The sequence below is a fragment of the Ambystoma mexicanum genome, chromosome 12 (assembly GCF_040938575.1).
Source record: "Ambystoma mexicanum isolate Mex_15411 chromosome 12, UKY_AmexF1_1, whole genome shotgun sequence".
Lineage (NCBI taxonomy): Eukaryota > Metazoa > Chordata > Amphibia > Caudata > Ambystomatidae > Ambystoma > Ambystoma mexicanum.
In genome coordinates, this window is record NC_090936.1 from 895201120 (window position 1) to 895219188 (window position 18069).

The window sequence follows — 18069 nt, forward strand, 5'->3', positions numbered from 1 at the left end:
ACGCCCTATTGTGTAGGCCTCCGTAGTCTGGAGTTGTCTTCCGCAGTCTTCGGCGTTGGATATGAAGTAGTCGTCAGTGATGGGTGACAAATAATAAAAGGGACCATAGGCCGTGGACAAAGATATATATTAGCAATTTTTCAAGCTCTGCATAAGGTGACTAGCTAGCTGGCCGGAAAAAAACATTCTGAGGGACCTCGACGAGCGAGGGATCTCGACGCGCGAGGGATCTTGGGTACACTACACGTCACGTTACGGATAGTGTTACTAGCACGCCCATGTTACGACCCCTTTCGATCCTCGATAGACAAGATGCAATACTCAGCAATTAACACTAGATGTCTGACTATATGCACAGCATGTGACTAAGCAGATTCACAAGCATCAGAAATCTGTTTATCTTCCTAATGAGGGGTAAAGTGACCATCTTTCCTCCTTGCTCCCAAGGCTAGCCTCTTGTCGAGAGTGAGACTCTGTTGGGAGGGTGCGATTCTATTTGAGGGCGACTTCATCCTCATTCTTGACCCTACTCTGGACAAGACTGCCTGCCTCCAAGCTGCATTTTAAAAATGCAAACTCTTTGGCTAGAGTGTTGCAGGAGCCAAGAATGATAGAGATTTGGCCTTGGTGATGAGAGATATATATTATACACATTTATGTCACATGCGGGGGGGGGGCTTCCGGGTTGATCTTTCATCATTTCCTTCTTCTTTGGTCCCATATGTCGAGGAAGTTACTGATCGGGTCTAAATTATTCTCTGCCCACGCTTCGGTTTTGGCCTCGATTAGAATTCAAAGGGTAACTTGGCCACCTGTCAGGGAATGGTGGTTATATGGTACGCTTCTTCAGGATCATGTTTTTTGCAAGGATATTGCCGAGGTGATAAATTACTTTCAGATAAATGCTTTGGGATGCATTAAAAGGCAGTTGTCATGGATGAGATAATTAGCCACTGTGCGGCTCACTTTTTGTCCAGAAGAAAGGCTAGGGAACACCTGGAATAGGATATCTGTGAGAAGGAGATAATCCATTCATGGTTGGGGTCTTCTAGGGCATACAGGGTGGTGAATGTGGCTAGAGCTGATCTGGAGGCGCTGTTAGCGGCCGAGACGTTGACTGTGCGTCGCCGTACTAAACAACTGTATTACTCCCAAGGCAATAAGGCCAATAAACATTTGGCCTATAAGCTACATCAGCTTAAATCCAGAAATTATGTTACATGTGTTATGGATGTGGCGGGGCACTCCTCAGTATGATGTGGGGGCGAAGCTCGATACTTTGCTTTACTGGCAGCTACTGACCGCAAAGCCCCCCTACCCAAATGGAAAACTGAAATTTGTTAAAAATGCTGACCTCTCTAAGATTACACATTTTGTTTGTGATGAATTGGAAGATCCAGTCACGGTAGAGGAGGCCCAGAAAGCTATCAGATCTTTCCTCCCTTGAAAGCCCCGGGGCCCGATAGTTTTTTAGCCCTATTCTACAAAACTTGTCATGATCAATTGGTACCCCCTTTGACCTCTGTTTATTTCCTTCTTAGAACCGGGCGTGGTGACTGGTACTCTGGGGATTCTGTGACTACATTTATATTTAAGTTAGGGAAGGACCCTTCCACCTGCGAATCTTATCGCCCGATCATTTTGTTCAATATTGATACAAAGATCTATGCAAAATTACTGTCAGATTGATGGAGGTGCTCCTGTCCATTATTGATTCAGACCAGACTGGCTTCATATCGGAGAGCAGCACGCAGGATACTATTAGGCGAGCGATCAATGTCTTGGTATAGTAACCTGGCTGTTCACGCTAGACGCCAATAAGGCACTTGATCGAGGTGACTGGGGATTCATTAATTAAAACTTCAAGAGTTTGCATTTGGACCCCCAATTCCATTAGGTTTGTTATGGCAGACTATCATCTCCCTAGATCAAGGGTTCAGGTTGATAGTTGGCTTTCTCAGCCAATAAATATTTCTAGGGGTACACATCAGGGAGGTCCCCTCTCTCCCCTAATCTCTGCCTTGATCATGGAGCCCTCTGGCTGAACACTAGAATATGGGTGTCTGAGTGGGACAAACTGAGCAGGAGGTGGCTATGTATGGAGCCAACATCTTGATGTTGAAGGACATGCATTACTTACCGTAAAAGCATTGCTGATGGTTATATCTGCTTAGATTCATATGCTGTGCATATAGTCCTACATCCAGTGGTAACCGCAGAGTATTTCATCTCGTTGAGAATCGAAAGGGGACCTCGACATGGGCGTGCCTGTAACACTATCCCTACGTGACGTGTAGTGTACCCAAGATCCCTCACATGTCGAGGTCCCTCCGACTGTATTTTTTCTGCTGTGAGGGAGTCTTATGATTATCGTGAGTGAGTACAGAAAAGAGAGAAAGTGGTACGACGTCTATGTTCCTTCTACAGGTTTATGTTGGATTCTTAAGTTGGATTCTTCTACAGGTTTATTTAGAAGTGGCGCTTGCGTCTCTGGCTTGAAACCAGAGTTCCACAGCCAGGCATGAATCTTCAGGAATGTGCCCTGAGCCAGGGATCTACCAGCTGTTTCGGCAAAATCCAAAGTGTTCTTGAGTATGATTTGGTTCACTTGTCTGCCCTCAGTGACTGGTCAGGAGATGAGTTCGTAGTGGTTCGGGAATCTCCTGTAGGCCTTCTTGTATTAAGGCCCACTGAGCATCCGCATAGCTGGCCAATAAGGTTGTGTTGTTGGTAATACGTGTTGAAAAAGCTGCTGCGCCCATGACCATCTTCCCAAGGGCGTACAGTCTTTTACCTTCCTTATCAGGGGGTGCCTCGCCGGTTGACAGAGGGACCCCTGCCCTCTTTCTTGTAGTCATAATCAGAGAGGGGTGGAGTGACCTCAATCATAAAGGGGGAACGATGGAGAAGGATGAAAGAGTTTTTCTATTCTTGGGTTAACACCTCTTGTGAGAGCAGGTGTTGATAAGGAGGGAGCCAGACGGTGTTTAATTGAATTGAGGAGAGGAATAGCCTGGCTAGCCGGCTGCTTCTCTTTGAGGATGTTCTCCACAAAGTCAGCTTCAGGGACAGCTTCATCTGTGGCAATTTTGAAGTGTTCAGCTGCTTTGCGCAACATGACATTAAACATCAATTGATTATCCACTGGCAAAGGTTGTCTAGTGGGGGTAGTCTGGGGGGGAATCCAAAGATAGGGCATCAGGATCTTGTGGATCTGGAGACTGCCATGGTTGAGGGTCACCCATATCTGGGTTCTCTTCCTCTATGGGATCATGCATGTCCTAAGGATTGGTGAATTGTTACTCAACCTGAGTGTCTGCAGGAATGTCTTCTTCAGTGAGGTCATAGTTGTATTTAACCTCTTCCAGAGAGGGGTCAAAGAGCCTTGGGAATTTTGCTACAGGGTCCAAAGGGCTCTCATCCCGTGGTCTTCTTGGTGTGGGTTGTTCTGAGTGGGGAAACAAACCTGTCCAGCCTTTCCATGCAGTTTTCAAATTTCTCTCAAGTCCAAACAGAAGACCTAGAATGGTCTAGAGGTGGAAAAGGTTCTTGAAAACGCTCTTCTGTCGTAAAACCTTGAGATTTTTGTCTCAACGTCGAAGACATCCCTTCCTCACCCTCAGAACTGCTGCTGGGGGACCGACACAGGTGGGACGTCCCTGTGCCTCCCTTTCGGCTTATGGGAGGGTTCCGGTACTTGGATCTCAACGTATCCCTGGCCTTTTCCGTAGGCCTTGAAGAATCTCCTGACTGCAGTTTCTGAGAATCGGCAGAAATAATTCTTGCTATGCTGTCAGCGCCGTCCTCCGCAGACGGGAGGCGCGTAGCTTCGGCCTGCGATTGTGAAGGAGTCTTTCGGCGGAGCCGGGGCCTTGTCTTCAGCGGTTGCCTTCCTTGCCGGTGCCGGGGCCTCGTCTTCGGCGACCGCCTTATTCAGCGGAACCGGAACCCTGTCGTCACCAGACGCCTCCTTGTGATGCTGTAACGCTCATCTGGTATCCACGGGGAGCTCACCCAACCTGTTCTGACCTCTTACAACCTTCAAACCCTTCCCTGGAGTCTCCTCGACTGGAGACTGGGCCTGAAACACAGGATTGGTAGAGTTTGACTCCCTATTGTCTCTGTGTGCTTGAACCCATTCTTCCCCGGGGTCCAACCCTTCCCTTTGATCCACAGCTCACCTTGTTTTCTTGGAAAGTGTGCTCACCATCCTGCTTTCAGTGCAGGGGCGCGTTGATTGATGCAGGCTCGTTGCTGACTAGTTACTTCACTGGCAAGAGTCGGACAGGTAAGTATAATGAGTCTTTTGAACAGTTCTCTAACTTCGTTCCTTTCCTTCCTTAGATGATGGCCGGCGTCCGGGTATGGCGACATGCTGCTGAGATGAGTAGCGCGGAAGGCGAGTGAGAGCGCGATGTGCGATGCAACCCTTTCGTATTGAACTGAGTTCTTTTTCTGTGTCTTTTAGGTGCCGCAACGTTTTCAGCGAGGATGCCGGTTATGAAGAAGAAATGTGGTGAGTAAGCGCGGTATGCGGCGCCTCTAGATGTTTCCACGCTAACCTGGAGTGCGTTTTTCCTCTTGCAGATGGATGAGAAGTTCCGGAGAAAGCGTTCCCCCAGAGCGGCTGGGATTCAGGTAAGTGTTTGAAGCTCGTACATTCTTTAAAAATGAGCGAAGATTTGCTGAATGCTTACTAATGCCTTTTTTCTGTTCTTTTCCCTTTTCCTTAGAAAGCAGCGTGCCGGGATGGGAATGACACCGAAGATGCCCGCAGAACAGAAGGAGCGATGAATGATGGGTAGAAGCGCCGCAAGGTAAGGCTGTTCCTAACTGTGTTCTTGTTCTTGCAGGAGCTGAGCGCAGAAGAAAGATGCAGGCCTACTGGAGACTCATCCGAACACGGCGAGTGTCACGCTGCAGGTGCAGAAAACACAAAGCATGTTTCTCAGCCTGGGCATGGCTTAAATAGTCTCTGGGTATCCCAGGTGTCTCTGGGCTGAACCACACCCAAAAGACTAGACTGCACATGCAGTTCTGGGAACCGAAATATGTGGGGGCATCCATCTTGTCCACATCAATGCACTACAAGTCCAATCCCCAATGTTATCCTATGGGAGTGAGTGAGTCTGGTGCCACAAGCGCCAAGTCTGACTCCAAGTGGGTCTTTGGAGGGATGGAGAGGCCCTTGAGGGCCATGTAGGTGATCGTGGCCTGGCTCCTGCCTGACTTCTTGGAGGGATGGGCACATGAGGGGCAGGAATCATGACAGATGCGTCTTGACGGAATATTAGAGGTAGCGCCCTTTGTTCTTGATGGCCCCGTCGCTAGAGGCATATGCGGCTGCGGGGAGGGCTGCCGATCCAGACGGTCGGCGGGTGCCGCCGGAGCTTCCTGTGTACCCGTTGGCGCTGAAGTCTTCTTCGACTTGGCCAAAGATTGACTTGGGGTTGTGTGTTTAGTGGTGTGTAAATGTTTGTCTTTGTCGCCAGGGTGTACCTTCCCCATAGCAGTGCCTGAGCCGTGCCTGGCGGGCTGGGGACAGACGATGCAGAACGAGAGCGTTCCGTCGAAAGATCAACGACCTCCGATTCGGAGGTCTGATGGTCACTCTCGCCATCATCACATTCGGTGGCTGCGGCAGCGGGAGAGAACTCTGCCTTCGACATCCCGCAGGCTGCCCACTGCTTGACTTTGCACTCCTTTAATGTCTTAGGATGGAGGAGCTTACAAGCCGCGCATCCTACTTCGTTGTGATCGAGAGGCAAGCAACGGTTACACCGTTTGTGCTCATCTTTCCAAGGAAATTTGCCTTAACAAATGGGGCAAAACCTAAATGGAGTCCTCTCCATAGCTGAGGATGGGTAGAGTGACGAAGACCAAAAGGGAAAGAGGAAGGAAAGGGCAAGGCATTCTCAGACTGTACAGAAATGTCCACCCCGACCCCACTCTCCCTACTATGTAGGCCGGCAGAAGGCCCAGCCACGTGGTCGGCAGCGCCGACTGGATCACTGTCCGTCGAAGTTCTGAAGGTCTTCGGTAGAGATCTGGAACAGCCGTCGAAATAAGAGACGGATAGGGTGATCTAAATTATTTTATATAACTCTTCGACCAAAGGTCGATGGGACAATAGGCAATGTCTGACGAGCTTTGCATAAGGCGACCAGTATGCTGGACGGGAAAAAACAATCTGAGGGACCTCGACGCGTGAGGGCTCTTGGGTACACTACACGGCACGTAGGGATAGTGTTACAGGCACGCCTATGTCGACGTCCCCTTTCGATTCTCAAAAGACAAGATGCTATACTCCGCGGTTACCACTGGATGTCAGACTATATGCACAGCATGTGATTCTAAGCAGATTAACAAATTTCAGAAACTTTGCTCTCTCTCCCCATGCACTCTTACTCTAACGAGAGGCCTTCGGAGAGGAGTTGGTCTATTCAATTAACCTGGGGAAATCAGTTGGGCTAAATATATCAGAATCTTCTGCTACACTTGACATCATTAGACAGACTTTTCCATTTTGATGGAGTGAGGAAGAGCTAGACTAACTTGGCGTTAAGCTGACATGCTCTTTTGCTTTGCCCTAGGTGGCTAACTTTCCACCTTTGTTTCAAGTGCTAGGGGATGATTTAAAACGGTAGGAGAACTGGATTGATAACTTACTTACAACGCAGCTATATGTGTTTCAAGGCGCCACTTGGAAATCTCGTGGCTAGGTCAGATTAAAACAAACTTTCTTCCTCAGCTTCTCTATGGAGTCTCCACTTTACCAGTTCGGATTCCCTAATCTCAGGTTCAGGCACTACAGAGGAAATTGTCAAACTTGATTTGGGTGGGCTGGAAGCCTAGAGTGAACAGTCGGGTTCTGCAGGCAAGTAAATTTAGCGGGGGTCTAAATGCACCAACTCTTTGGAATTATAAAACAGCAGCAAACCTGCCGCACATACTGGATTGAGTCCTCAGTGTCCCGGCCTGCTCATTGGAGGGAGTTGGAACAGGCAGTCATGGGTCTGAATTTGCATGCTTTCCCTTTCATGGCCTATTCTACATCCATCGGGTCCACTCCCCTCCTCCAGGCTCACTTCCTTATTGGAGTTGATACAATATGGGACCCCAGTGGGGTTGGGCCCTAGCTCTGCAATTTTTGGTAACCCCGATTTAACTCCTGGGCTCAGATCAGAGGCTTTTAGGTCCTGGTGCTGCTGGGGACTCGCTCACCTCTCAGCTATATAATGGTCGGCCCTGTGATTAATCTGATGGAGTCATCACTGTTTTCCCTTTGGTGGCCTCCTGGCCAGGGGACGGCAGTTGCTACCTGATCCTGACCCTGGGGGCAGCTGTATGAGGGAGGACCACATGGGGGAGGTGGTGACTATTGGGCGAGATGCAGTAGTGCCCTCCATCCCCCCCTGAGGAAGACCCTAAAGTACCCAAGCCCTTAATGGCTTGTTGTCTCTTAACAGTTCCACCCTATGGTAAAAGTCGGAAAACCTTTTCTCTGAATCATGCTAGTCAAGCTCCCATTCATGAGAACCATTCACAACTCATACAACATCCTCTGGTTATGATGTACCATTATGTGAGATTTTTTTTTTAAACAACATTTATGAAATCCATTAACATCTATGGACTTCAATTCCCATAAATCCTGAGGCACTGAGAGGAAATACTCAGGCACTGAGACGAAGAAGAGGAGGAGGAGGAGGAGGAAGGAGTCTATGCAGATAAAGAAAAGCCTGAAGCCTGATGTGCAGGCTAGTTTTTCTATAAAGTATGTGGGACATTTAAAAATGGCAGAGGCAGTGCAAGAGGAGACCGTGGAGGAGAAGGCTTCAGTGCGCAAGAGGACATCCAAATCCTTGCAGCGGCCCGCAAACGCAAGGCACATACCAGCGTGGAGAGAAAGGAGGAGAGACGCAGCAGGCACACCTGAAGGACTGTGGAAGCACTTGGAGCCACAGTGGAGCTCCTGGAGGTACGGTTGCGTCGAGAAGCAGCGTTCTCTGGTCCAGGCCACAGAGATAAGCGAGTGAGTGATCGCACAGCTGCAGGAAATGCTGCGAGAAGGTCCGCACTGTAAGAAGATAACCCAGCGAGGAAGCTACAACGCAAAGGCACGCCATGAGTTGGGGGCACCATGAGCAACCAGTGAGTCTGCCGAAAGTCGCTGGGGAACCCGGGGAGTACAGAAGTGCGTGTAAACAAATGACTAAATGTTCTGAGATTGCAAATATGGACAATATTTTTTATTTATTGTGTAACTTAGTTTCAACACGCTAAATCTTTACACACATCACACTACAAATAAAGCAAAGTAAAAACACATGAAACGTTAAAAGAAAACTGCATACAATTAATGGAAATGATGCATACAATTAATATATCTTTAAGATAAAGTGAATGAATGCGATAAAATACTATTTAGAAAGTTCATTACAGTAATAACCAATTGATCACTTGTCACCACCAACAATTTCCACCAGAGAAGGTCCCATATAAAAAGAGGTCTTTTTTAAATATAGGTCAAAGGTTGCTTACCAAGTGCGTTCAACAATGAAGTGTTTTAACGTTTCCCTTGTCAACTTACAAAACCGTCAAACACTCAACCTCTGGGGCTCGCATAGGTGTACCTACAACATGTTTTATTGGTAATAAATGTAACTTCACCCTTAACCAAAAGTCTTTTTTTTAGGGATGTTTTCTCATAAAATTCTGCAACCAATTATACGGCTTTCTTTATGTCCATGGTAAAGTGGTTAGAGATTTTAAATGTCTCTAAAAGTTGGCGGTTCTGGATCCAATCATTTTTGAATATGTTCCTCTTCATCTTAGCAGGAATGAGCTCTAAATCCTCTGCCAATACAGAGTTCCTATCCAGAATATCCATGGAACTTTTCAGCCATGTATTCAATAACCCACGGTCCCCCTGTTTAAGTGTACAAGTCAGCTGTTCAAAAAGAGTAAGCTGCAGGAAATAGTACGCTTTGCAATAGCAGCATTCTACGCCAGGATACCTTAGCCACCAGTGAAATCAAAACCAAGATATGTCACCGCAGAGAAAGGAATGCCCCTTGGTAGACAGAACACGTTTCCAAATCAAAGTCTACCTTTGAACAAATAATATCTTCACACACCTCAGCCCCATAAATTCATGCTGGGAACTATCATTTGGTTATACATCTTTAGGGATGAGAGAAGTGAGAGCCGCCCATATTTTTTAACTAAAGCCCAGAGTTGTGTGGCAGCCAAACCTACATCAAGTTTCAAAGCTTGATTCGCCCAACCCAAAGACTTGTTAGCCCTAAAGACTACCCCAATGTATCTAAACTTGCAGACTTCCCCCAACTTCTGGGCATTAATAGACCAAATAAAATTCGACCTGTCCGCTCAGACCTTCTGAGGATTTAGGAGGGGTGCATAGAATTTACAGAAAGCTTGACCTTGTTGGCACAGAGAATAAATCTTACCATAGGGTGCTGGAGGAGTTACCTAGTATCCCCTTTGTCTAGGTTCTAATGTAAAAAATTTAGGTTACCCTTTCTACAATTAATGGCTGGTGGCAGTGGTTTACTTTTTACAACCATTGTGTGTTTAAGGCACCCATGGGTGCCCATTTCGTCAAAATGTCCCTGGTCTTTGCCATTTGCTGTTGGAAAGGTCCTTGTTGAGATTTACTCTGAGTGCCAAACCAGGTTTGGTGTCTTGGTTAGTTTTGTCTTTGGCGGAATTCACGAGTGAAGCCCGCCTCTGGCTCCAGTATGTCTGGCAGGGGCAGGAAGTGAGGGAGGTGCCCGAAACTCCCTGTGCTTAATCTCCTTGGTTACAGGAATGCACCCAAAGGTGATTGGGCGGCTGGCTGTTCGGCCAGGACAGCCACCCTGCTGTGCGATTGATAGCTAGGCTGGAAGGAATGGGAGAAACCTGCATAAAAGGCGAGGCTTTTTGGCTTGGAAGGCAAAGTCGACCACTGGACGAAGGAATCCGAAGAACAACTTGGAAGAGACGCCCGCTGCAACTCCTGGACCGTTGGTTGCCCAGTGAAGCCCTGCTGCTGCGCTGAAGCTCCAAATTCGCCTCGACTACAGAAGCCCTGCAAGGACGACTTCTCCCTTTGAGTTGGTGAGACCAATCAACTCCAAAGTAAGCCCGTCTGGACATCCTCTCGAAGCTGGTTGTATTTCCACTGCTGCTGGAACAGAAGAGCTAGGGAGAGGAACACCAGATTCTGTGTGTTGCTTTTAAGTCGGACCTGAGTGCTAGGAAGATCCTCTAGACTTCCCTGATGCAGGACTGACCAAGCCTGAGCCACCTCAACAGAGTGCTGGACCCCAGATGCGAGGAAAGTCTCAAGTGGTATCCGAGAACCACAGTGTTGCTATTTGCTGTCAGACGCAAGAAGCTGAAACACCGAATGACCACTGAATTGAAGTTTGCCCATTGCTGCCGCTGACCGTGCCATTGCAGAGCAGGAGTCCCCAGACGTCCTCCCTCTTGTCGCCATGACTGAGGCTCAGGAACAACAGGATATGGAGAGCTGTACAGGAACAGAAGCCAGCTGGAACCATTTATTTTAACCAGAGGTACTGTAAAGTCTAAGAGAACTTACTTCTTGTTGTGTAGCCCTACTTGCTCTCAGTTGAGACCTGTCTTGGTTTATTTATTGTATTATTACATTTGTAAAGCACGCCTAACCCTCGGGCATCTGGGCGCTTGTCTTAAGAAAGTGGTTACATGAAGGTTGCTTAGGATATTCATATGAATGTTTACATAAGAGTTACATATCAATGGTTACATAAGAGATATAGTTGTGCATTAGAAGTTGTTTGACTACGTTGCGCAATAACAAATACAGGTGAGCCTCCGGCAGCCAGGTGCTATGGGTTCTGAACCGGCAGTAACAATGACAGAGGATTGCATAAGTAGTTTCGATGGTACAGATGAACAGGCATGCGAGATGACAGTCACAGCGTGGGCATAGTTGGTGTGTTGTCCGTGTAGCAGGAGCTGGGCTGGTCTCTAATGTATTGTGGTTACCTTGCAGAGTTGCTGAAACTTTGCCCTTCACAAGCCTCCCAGCTTGTGGCCCTTCAGGTGTTCTATTTTCTACAAACATTTTTCAAAACATTGTGCAAGACATTTTACCTACCTGCGAAGAAGATCTCCAGCTCCCCTTGACATTGTGCAACTAACATTGGCTGTCCTGGCTCCCTGAGAGACTCCTCTTTACCTTTCACTCTCTGCTTGTCCTTTCCCCAGGAAAGGGTTAAACTTATTTACCATTGGAAGGTTTCCTTAAAAGTACTCACCTGCTTGTGAATTATTTGTTAACCTTTGTTTTCTTCCTCTATTCTATCTTTTTCACCATACTCAGTATTGCTCTAAATGTACTACTGATAAATCAATGTCCAACAGTGTTCTAACTATTAAGTCACCTGAGGGTATAGGAAGTGTCCCCACTTGGTATCAACTAATTTAGAGAAACTAAGTGTGTTTTGAAGTATATTTGAATTGTTACATATATTGCTCCTTTCTGAAGAGGGCTTTACAACTGACTGTGAAATAAATTGATAATTGTTTTATCAAGAACCCTTGAGTATAAGTGTTTATTTGGATAACTGTATTGGGAAACTCTGTCCAAACCTTTCTGCTCACATCAACCCCTCTTGAGACGAACCTGGCTGCTCGACCACACTACCAACCTGTGTAGTTCAGACTTATACCGAAGGTTGGGTCCCTATTGCCAGGAGGGCAAGGTTATTGTTTTGCACCCTAAGGGTACTGCATACAATCTTACCTAACAGTCATTCTTTGGTCTCCACTGAAATTATTTGGTCAGCTCCTAGTTTTTTCCCCCCCATATTTAACCTTCACAATCCTCCACTCCTTGATACTTCCTGCTGTCAATGCCTTCATGGCGTCAAGCTTGGAATACGCCCAAAGCTACCCGAGCCAGGAATCTCCACTCTTCTGACAATCGTCTCTCCGACCCCCCCACCAGAGCTTTAGTTTCATACTTGCGTGCCAGCTATCGAAATGCCCTGCGTCTCAGATCAAAACTATTTCAGACCACTTGGTCTTCTGTGGGCTTTCAAAAACCTGGATTGTCAACATTAACTTACTTTTCTATTCCACCACAGCTTCAGAAACCGTGTCAAGAGACCACTGTTGTGTAGCACTCTCCAAAGGTTTATACAAATAATAGTATCAAAAGCTTCTTCACTTCGCACCGCTCTTTCTGCATCAGCCTTCTTCCCCCTCTAATGGCATTCATCTTTCTCTTCGCAACCACCACTCATCGTTTTTTCATCCACATCGGTCCTTCTACATCAATTATTCACTCAATCTTCCCTTGCTTGCTCTTACTATGCCAGTATAGTTTGCATTTAAAAAAAAGTTTGCCATCCTTATCTGCATAAAAGGTTAGAAGGAATTTTGATGGTTTATCATTTCAATCCTTAACACTCATACAAATGGAAATTAACACTCAAATTCGACTAACGAAAGATATATATGCTCTGTGCAAAATACAGGTTTTATTTAAACTTACCAACTATACATAAACAGATTTCATTTCCCAACATTTTTCTTAACTCCTTGACCCAATTTTTCACCTGCAGTCAAAGAGAAATAAATACACAACAGTATTACTGTCTATACTTCCACTGTGGCATCTACATCAACAAACTGCTAACATGGCTCTAAATATCATGAAAAGAATCAACCTCCCTCTGTTTGGCAATAAACACTGGTGCAAGTGTCCGCATCCTGCATTTTCCAGAAGAACAAATTACTTATTTATTTTATTGTGTTGTACAGTACCACGGTACTTTTAACACATATACAAAATACACAATCCAACGTACATATATCCAACATTTATAAAATTACTGCAGCTTTTCTTAAAAATTCTAAAACATGTATGGTCAAGCTTAATTCATTACAGTTCAATATCCTCCTCCATAATTCATTCTCGGAGGAGAAAACCAAGCCTGCTGAAAAACAAGACCGCAAATCAACCAGCTTAGGGCAAGTCACACACAAGTGCTTTAACGTCTCAATATTTTTGTTACAATGCCGACATAATCTCTGTTCTTGTGGAATTTCCACACGGCGGCCCAATACTTCTTTTGTTTGTAACAAATTCAACCTATGTCTTAGCACTTGTGTCCTAAAGGATCTCGACGGATGTTTTGCAAGGTAAGATGCTGGAGTATTAAAACTTTTACATGACCAGAGAAAGTGATCCCCAAAGCATTTATACTCCATTATGTCGGTTCTCAAGTTAGACCATACATATCTACACCATCTTAACTTGGCAACCTTCGGTGTCAGCTCCAATTCCTCCATTGGAATATTTGCCTGTTGAAGTATCAGTTGACAGTTCAAAACCCAGTTCCCAAGAACCCTACAGCCACCCTGAACTCTTACCAGGTTTAACTGTTCATATATTGACGCCCCTGGTGGGTTCAGTATTTTTACCAACAACTGATTCTTTGCTGTTAAACAAAGTGTGTTTGTGTGTGGAGCGGACTTCCTTCTGGTGCTCCTTGGAACTTATCTGCTTGCAGGCACTGCGAGCTCGGCTCTTGCCTGCTCTGTTCCGCTTCCTGGTGGAGGCGGAGTTAGCACAGACCACGTGGGTGATCACGTGACCGGCAGCTCATTCAAAGCTGCACTCGAGACACCCTTGCGGCGTTAAGCCTGTGAGGAGTAAAGGGCGCTGGCTGTTGTGCGGCTGTTGGGAGCTGGCGGGGCTGAAGTTGTGAAACATTGTGCAGAGGTAAAGTAAGGGTATAGTGTCTGTAGCTATTCATTGGGGGTACCTATTAAGCAAACAATCCGTATAGCATTTTAACATTCAGTTTAAACAGATCGTTTCATATACCTGTATGGGATTGTTTTTATCTTTTTATCAGCACTTGTCTTTTTAGTACTGCAGCGCGTTATGGTATTTTTCATTTAGTATTGAGATTATCATATGGTCATACAAGTGATTGAGTAGGCCAGTAATTATAAAGTGTGGCGACTCTTCTGGGTCCCTATAATGGGACTCACACTCAGAAGTATGGGAAGTATCCCAGAGGAAAATATAGTTCAGGGGGGTAGAGTCCCACCACAGGTGGTAATTTCTCTTTCACATCCTTCTCAAGTGACACAAGTAGTTAACGAGGGTTCAATTTCTTCTATGGTAGTAGACACTTTGGTAGTCCCTCAGGGAATTTCCACTCCTCCAGGTATAGAGGTCCCTTGGGATTTCAGACCGGAGCAAACCAATCAAGTGGATTCAATGGCAGAGGTGGTGGGAGTCATAAATCGGGCTTTTTTAAACATTGAATCTAAGGTGAACTCTTTGGCAGACGAACCATTGGTGGTGGAGCGAGATTTAGTATCAGATATTTCTATATTAGCCCCACTGTTGACTCATGAGTTTTCCGGGAAAGTTCACGGCCCAAGAGACCATAAAAGAAAGGTTTCAGCAACCTCAGTCCCTTTACCTAAAGAATGGGGTTATAAGGAGAAATTGTCACAGTACCAGTTTAGCCAAAAGCAAGAGAGGGAAACTGGTCGTGGGGATGAGGCCACCTCGCCAAAAATTCAGGTTAGTGAAGGTGTCAAACTAGGGGATGATGACTCTATAGTGGGGGACCCAGAGATTGAGGACGAAGCAATAGAGGCTGAGGAGATAAAAGAAGTCTCTCAACAGGACCAGCTACCCCCAGTAGATGAGTTATCATTCCCAGTTCTTTCTAGAATTATGGACTCCATGGATAGAGGTTACGACACATTGAACTATGAAATCCGGGAGCTTAGGAAATCAATGAAGGAAGTATTGAGCAAAGTGCATCTATTGGAAGGCTTTATAATGGCAGTCTCAGTCTTCAATACCTTAAGTCCGAAAAAGGTGGATAGTGAAGGGGCTGTGTTTGTACAAGGTGAGAGAATGGAAGTTAAAAGTACGAAAACACAGGGGGAGAATGTTGAGTTAAAGGGAGAAAGTCTTTTGGCGGTACCTGAGGTATCCGGAATAGTCCACCCATCGGTATCAATGTTGGGGAAGGAACAGGTTCAGGAAAATAAGTTGAGAACAAATTACTTAACACCGGTAATGTTCTTTCTGACGAATGTTCCTCCCACCGGTCCTCATCTTTGATAGACCTATATCCAGCTTGCAGCTTTGGAAAAATGTTCACACCAGAGGGCGCCATGCATCGTCGAGATCCCTCTGTGGCTTCTATCCCTGCGCTCAGACGCAACAGGTGTTGGTATACAAAGCATGCACTACACCCGTTGCCTCAGTTTAAATGTTTCCCCTCTTCTTGCACAGCCGTCCTGAGTATTCAAAAAGTCTAGGCGTTAAGAGGACTAATACAATAAACTTCACCCACAATCAGAAGGGCAAGCTGGGAGGGCAATGAGGAATCTGTGGGAGGAACATCCATCAGCTAGAACATTACCAGGGGTAATGAATTTGTTCTAATGGATTGTGTCTCCCCCCCCATGGATTCCTCATCTTTGATAGACTCCCATAGCAGCTACAAAATGGAGGTGGGACTAAAGAATGTTGTCATTGGTTAATGCAGTGAAGAACAACTTTTCCAAATTTAGCATCCTGAAGACCAGGTTGCAGCATTGCATCTATCCTGCACTGCTACACCTCTTTGTATGGCTGAAGTAGTGGCCACCCCCCTGGTAGAACATACCCTTAAATCAGGGATATCCTTCCTACAAAAGGAATAGAAGCTGAATTACACAGAACAATCCATCGAGACAGTCTGTTTGGTCACAGCCTGACCCAATTTACATCCAGTATAACCAACAAAAAGTTGGTTGTTTTGCCTAATGTTAGCTAGTCTGCTTATGTACAAGCTTAGAGCTTGTTACAGATCTAAGCAATCTAACCTCATTTCATCCTAAGAAGGATGAGGAGGTGGGTAAAAGGTCGGTAAAATTATATTCTGTGCCCAGTGAAACTCGGACACCACCTTGATAAGTAAGGCGGGGCAAAACCTCAATAAAACCTACTTTGAAAATACATGAAGGGAGGTTTGCAGGACAATGCCTGAAGCTCACTCACTCAGAAGTGATAGTCACCAGAAAAATTGTCTTTGGAGTCAATCTAAGCGGACAGGAACGAAGAGGCTCAAAGGGAGGAATCGGGTTTAAGTCCCTAGCCAGAACTATAAAAGGGAACATTGGAAAGATGATAGTTAGTCCTTTGAGAAACTGACTAGCAATGGGTACCGTAAAATAAGAGCCTTGTTCTGGAGTGCGCTTGACAATAGATAGCGCTGCCAGATAACCCTTGGCTGGAGACGCCTGCAGTCCCTGGTGGGCCAGGTGTAGCAGAAAAGATAATACAGTAGGAGTGTCACAAGTTAAATAATCACTATCTTTAGCTCTACACCAGCTGCAAACCCTGTTCAAACAGCAGGGGTAAAGCGCTTTTGTTGCTGGCCTTGCCGAAAGCAACACCTCCAGAACCTCTTCGAGGAGATCCCAGTGTTTGTATATGAACCTCTCAGAAATCAGAGTTTTGATTTCTGGGTGGACAAAACAGACCCCCTCGGTCTTCTCTCGGAGAAGAACTGAAGGGCAGATGGACATATCCAGATGGTCTAGGTACCATGCCCCCCTGGCCCAATGTGGAGCAATCAGGAATTTCCCAAACTTCCTCAACCTCCTGATGACATAAGGAATGACGGGCACTGGTGGAAACACATAGAGCAGTGGGAATTTCCAGTGCACCAAAAACGTGTCCCCCAGAGATCCTCTCAGGTCGCATTTCCATTTGATAATGGATGCAAACAGATCCACTTTAGGTTCCCCAAAGAGCAAAGATCTCTAGAAGGACTTCCTGAGCCAACTCCCACTCGTGGGAGATTGTGCTCCGTTTAGAGGTTCTGCCATAGTGTTCCCTTGTTCGACTAGATGAACAGCCAATAGAGAAATTCCATGCTACAGAGGCCAAAACAAGAGCTACATTGCCTCCCAGAACATTGGTAGTGACCAACCACCACCTCTTTTGTTGAGGTAATGCATGGCCACTGTGTTGTCCGTCATTATCAGGACGTTCTTCCCCTGTACGGACGCCAAAAAAGCCATCAGCCCTAGTATGATTGACTGCCACTCAAAAAAAGTTTTTGGTTTAGACTGGATTCCAATGGAGACCAATGACTGCTGATTGAGAGTTTCTTCATTTGGGCTGAGGGAAGAATCAATGACTTATCTCCAGCCATGGTTGCCAAACTCAGACTCTCCTTGTAGGCCCACCAAAGAAGATCCTGCGCGACCGTGCTCAGAACCTGAAGAAGACCGGTCATCCAGCCGGAGAATTGCGACCATTGGGATCTGAGGGCTCAATGGAGGATGCATTGAGGCCCAGCAACCTCAGAAAATCGAAGGCCGGCAGATGTTCGCCACTCAAATTTGAGCCCTCAACTCGGGAGGCAAAGCCTTCCCTGAAGAGGAGTGCAGGACCGCTCCAATGAATTGCAGCTTTTGAGAAGGTACCACCTGAGACTTCTTGAAGTTGAGGGGAAGCCTAGTTTGTGGAGAGAGTAGCAGGTGCTCGGGAGAACAAGCTCTGATCAGCCAAACGTCTAGGTAGGGCAAGACGCAACACCCCCTACCGCTTCTACGATTTTCTGCCACCACTGCCAACAACTTGAAGACTCTCGGGGCAGAAAGGAGCCCTAAAGGCAGGACCCAAAACTGAAAGTGAGTACTGCCAATAACGAACCTCAGGTACTTCCTGTTCTTGGGATGTATAGTGTGAGGAGTCAGCAAAGAGTCGGAACACAAGGTTGTCATTTTGTGGCTAAAGACTTTTATTAAATGAAAAATTGGTTGGGAAAATGCCTCTCTGACCCTATGCTTAAGAGGAGTTTCCCTACCTAAAAACCAAAACTAAGGGTCGGTTTGTGTCAGGATGTCAGTAACTGAAATCCTGTCCTTGTGTGCAAAACGTCCTATCCTGACCCTCACACGAATAAAACAAAGGTTGCAAGGAAATGACCTGATATTGGCAAATACAGTGTTAACAACAGAAAATAAGAATAGTTC

General features: G+C 46.2%; 1 protein-coding gene across 1 annotated transcript in view; it reads right to left on the reverse strand.

Moving 5' to 3' along the window:
- The window catches only part of RAB21 (RAB21, member RAS oncogene family), a 368664-nt gene that overhangs the window by 143702 nt on the left and 206893 nt on the right, over window positions 1–18069 (reverse strand). Inside the window, exon 4 of the mRNA XM_069629386.1 lies at window positions 12554–12617. Within this exon, the coding sequence (XP_069485487.1) occupies window positions 12554–12617 (64 nt within the window). The remainder of the gene's footprint in view (window positions 1–12553; window positions 12618–18069) is intronic.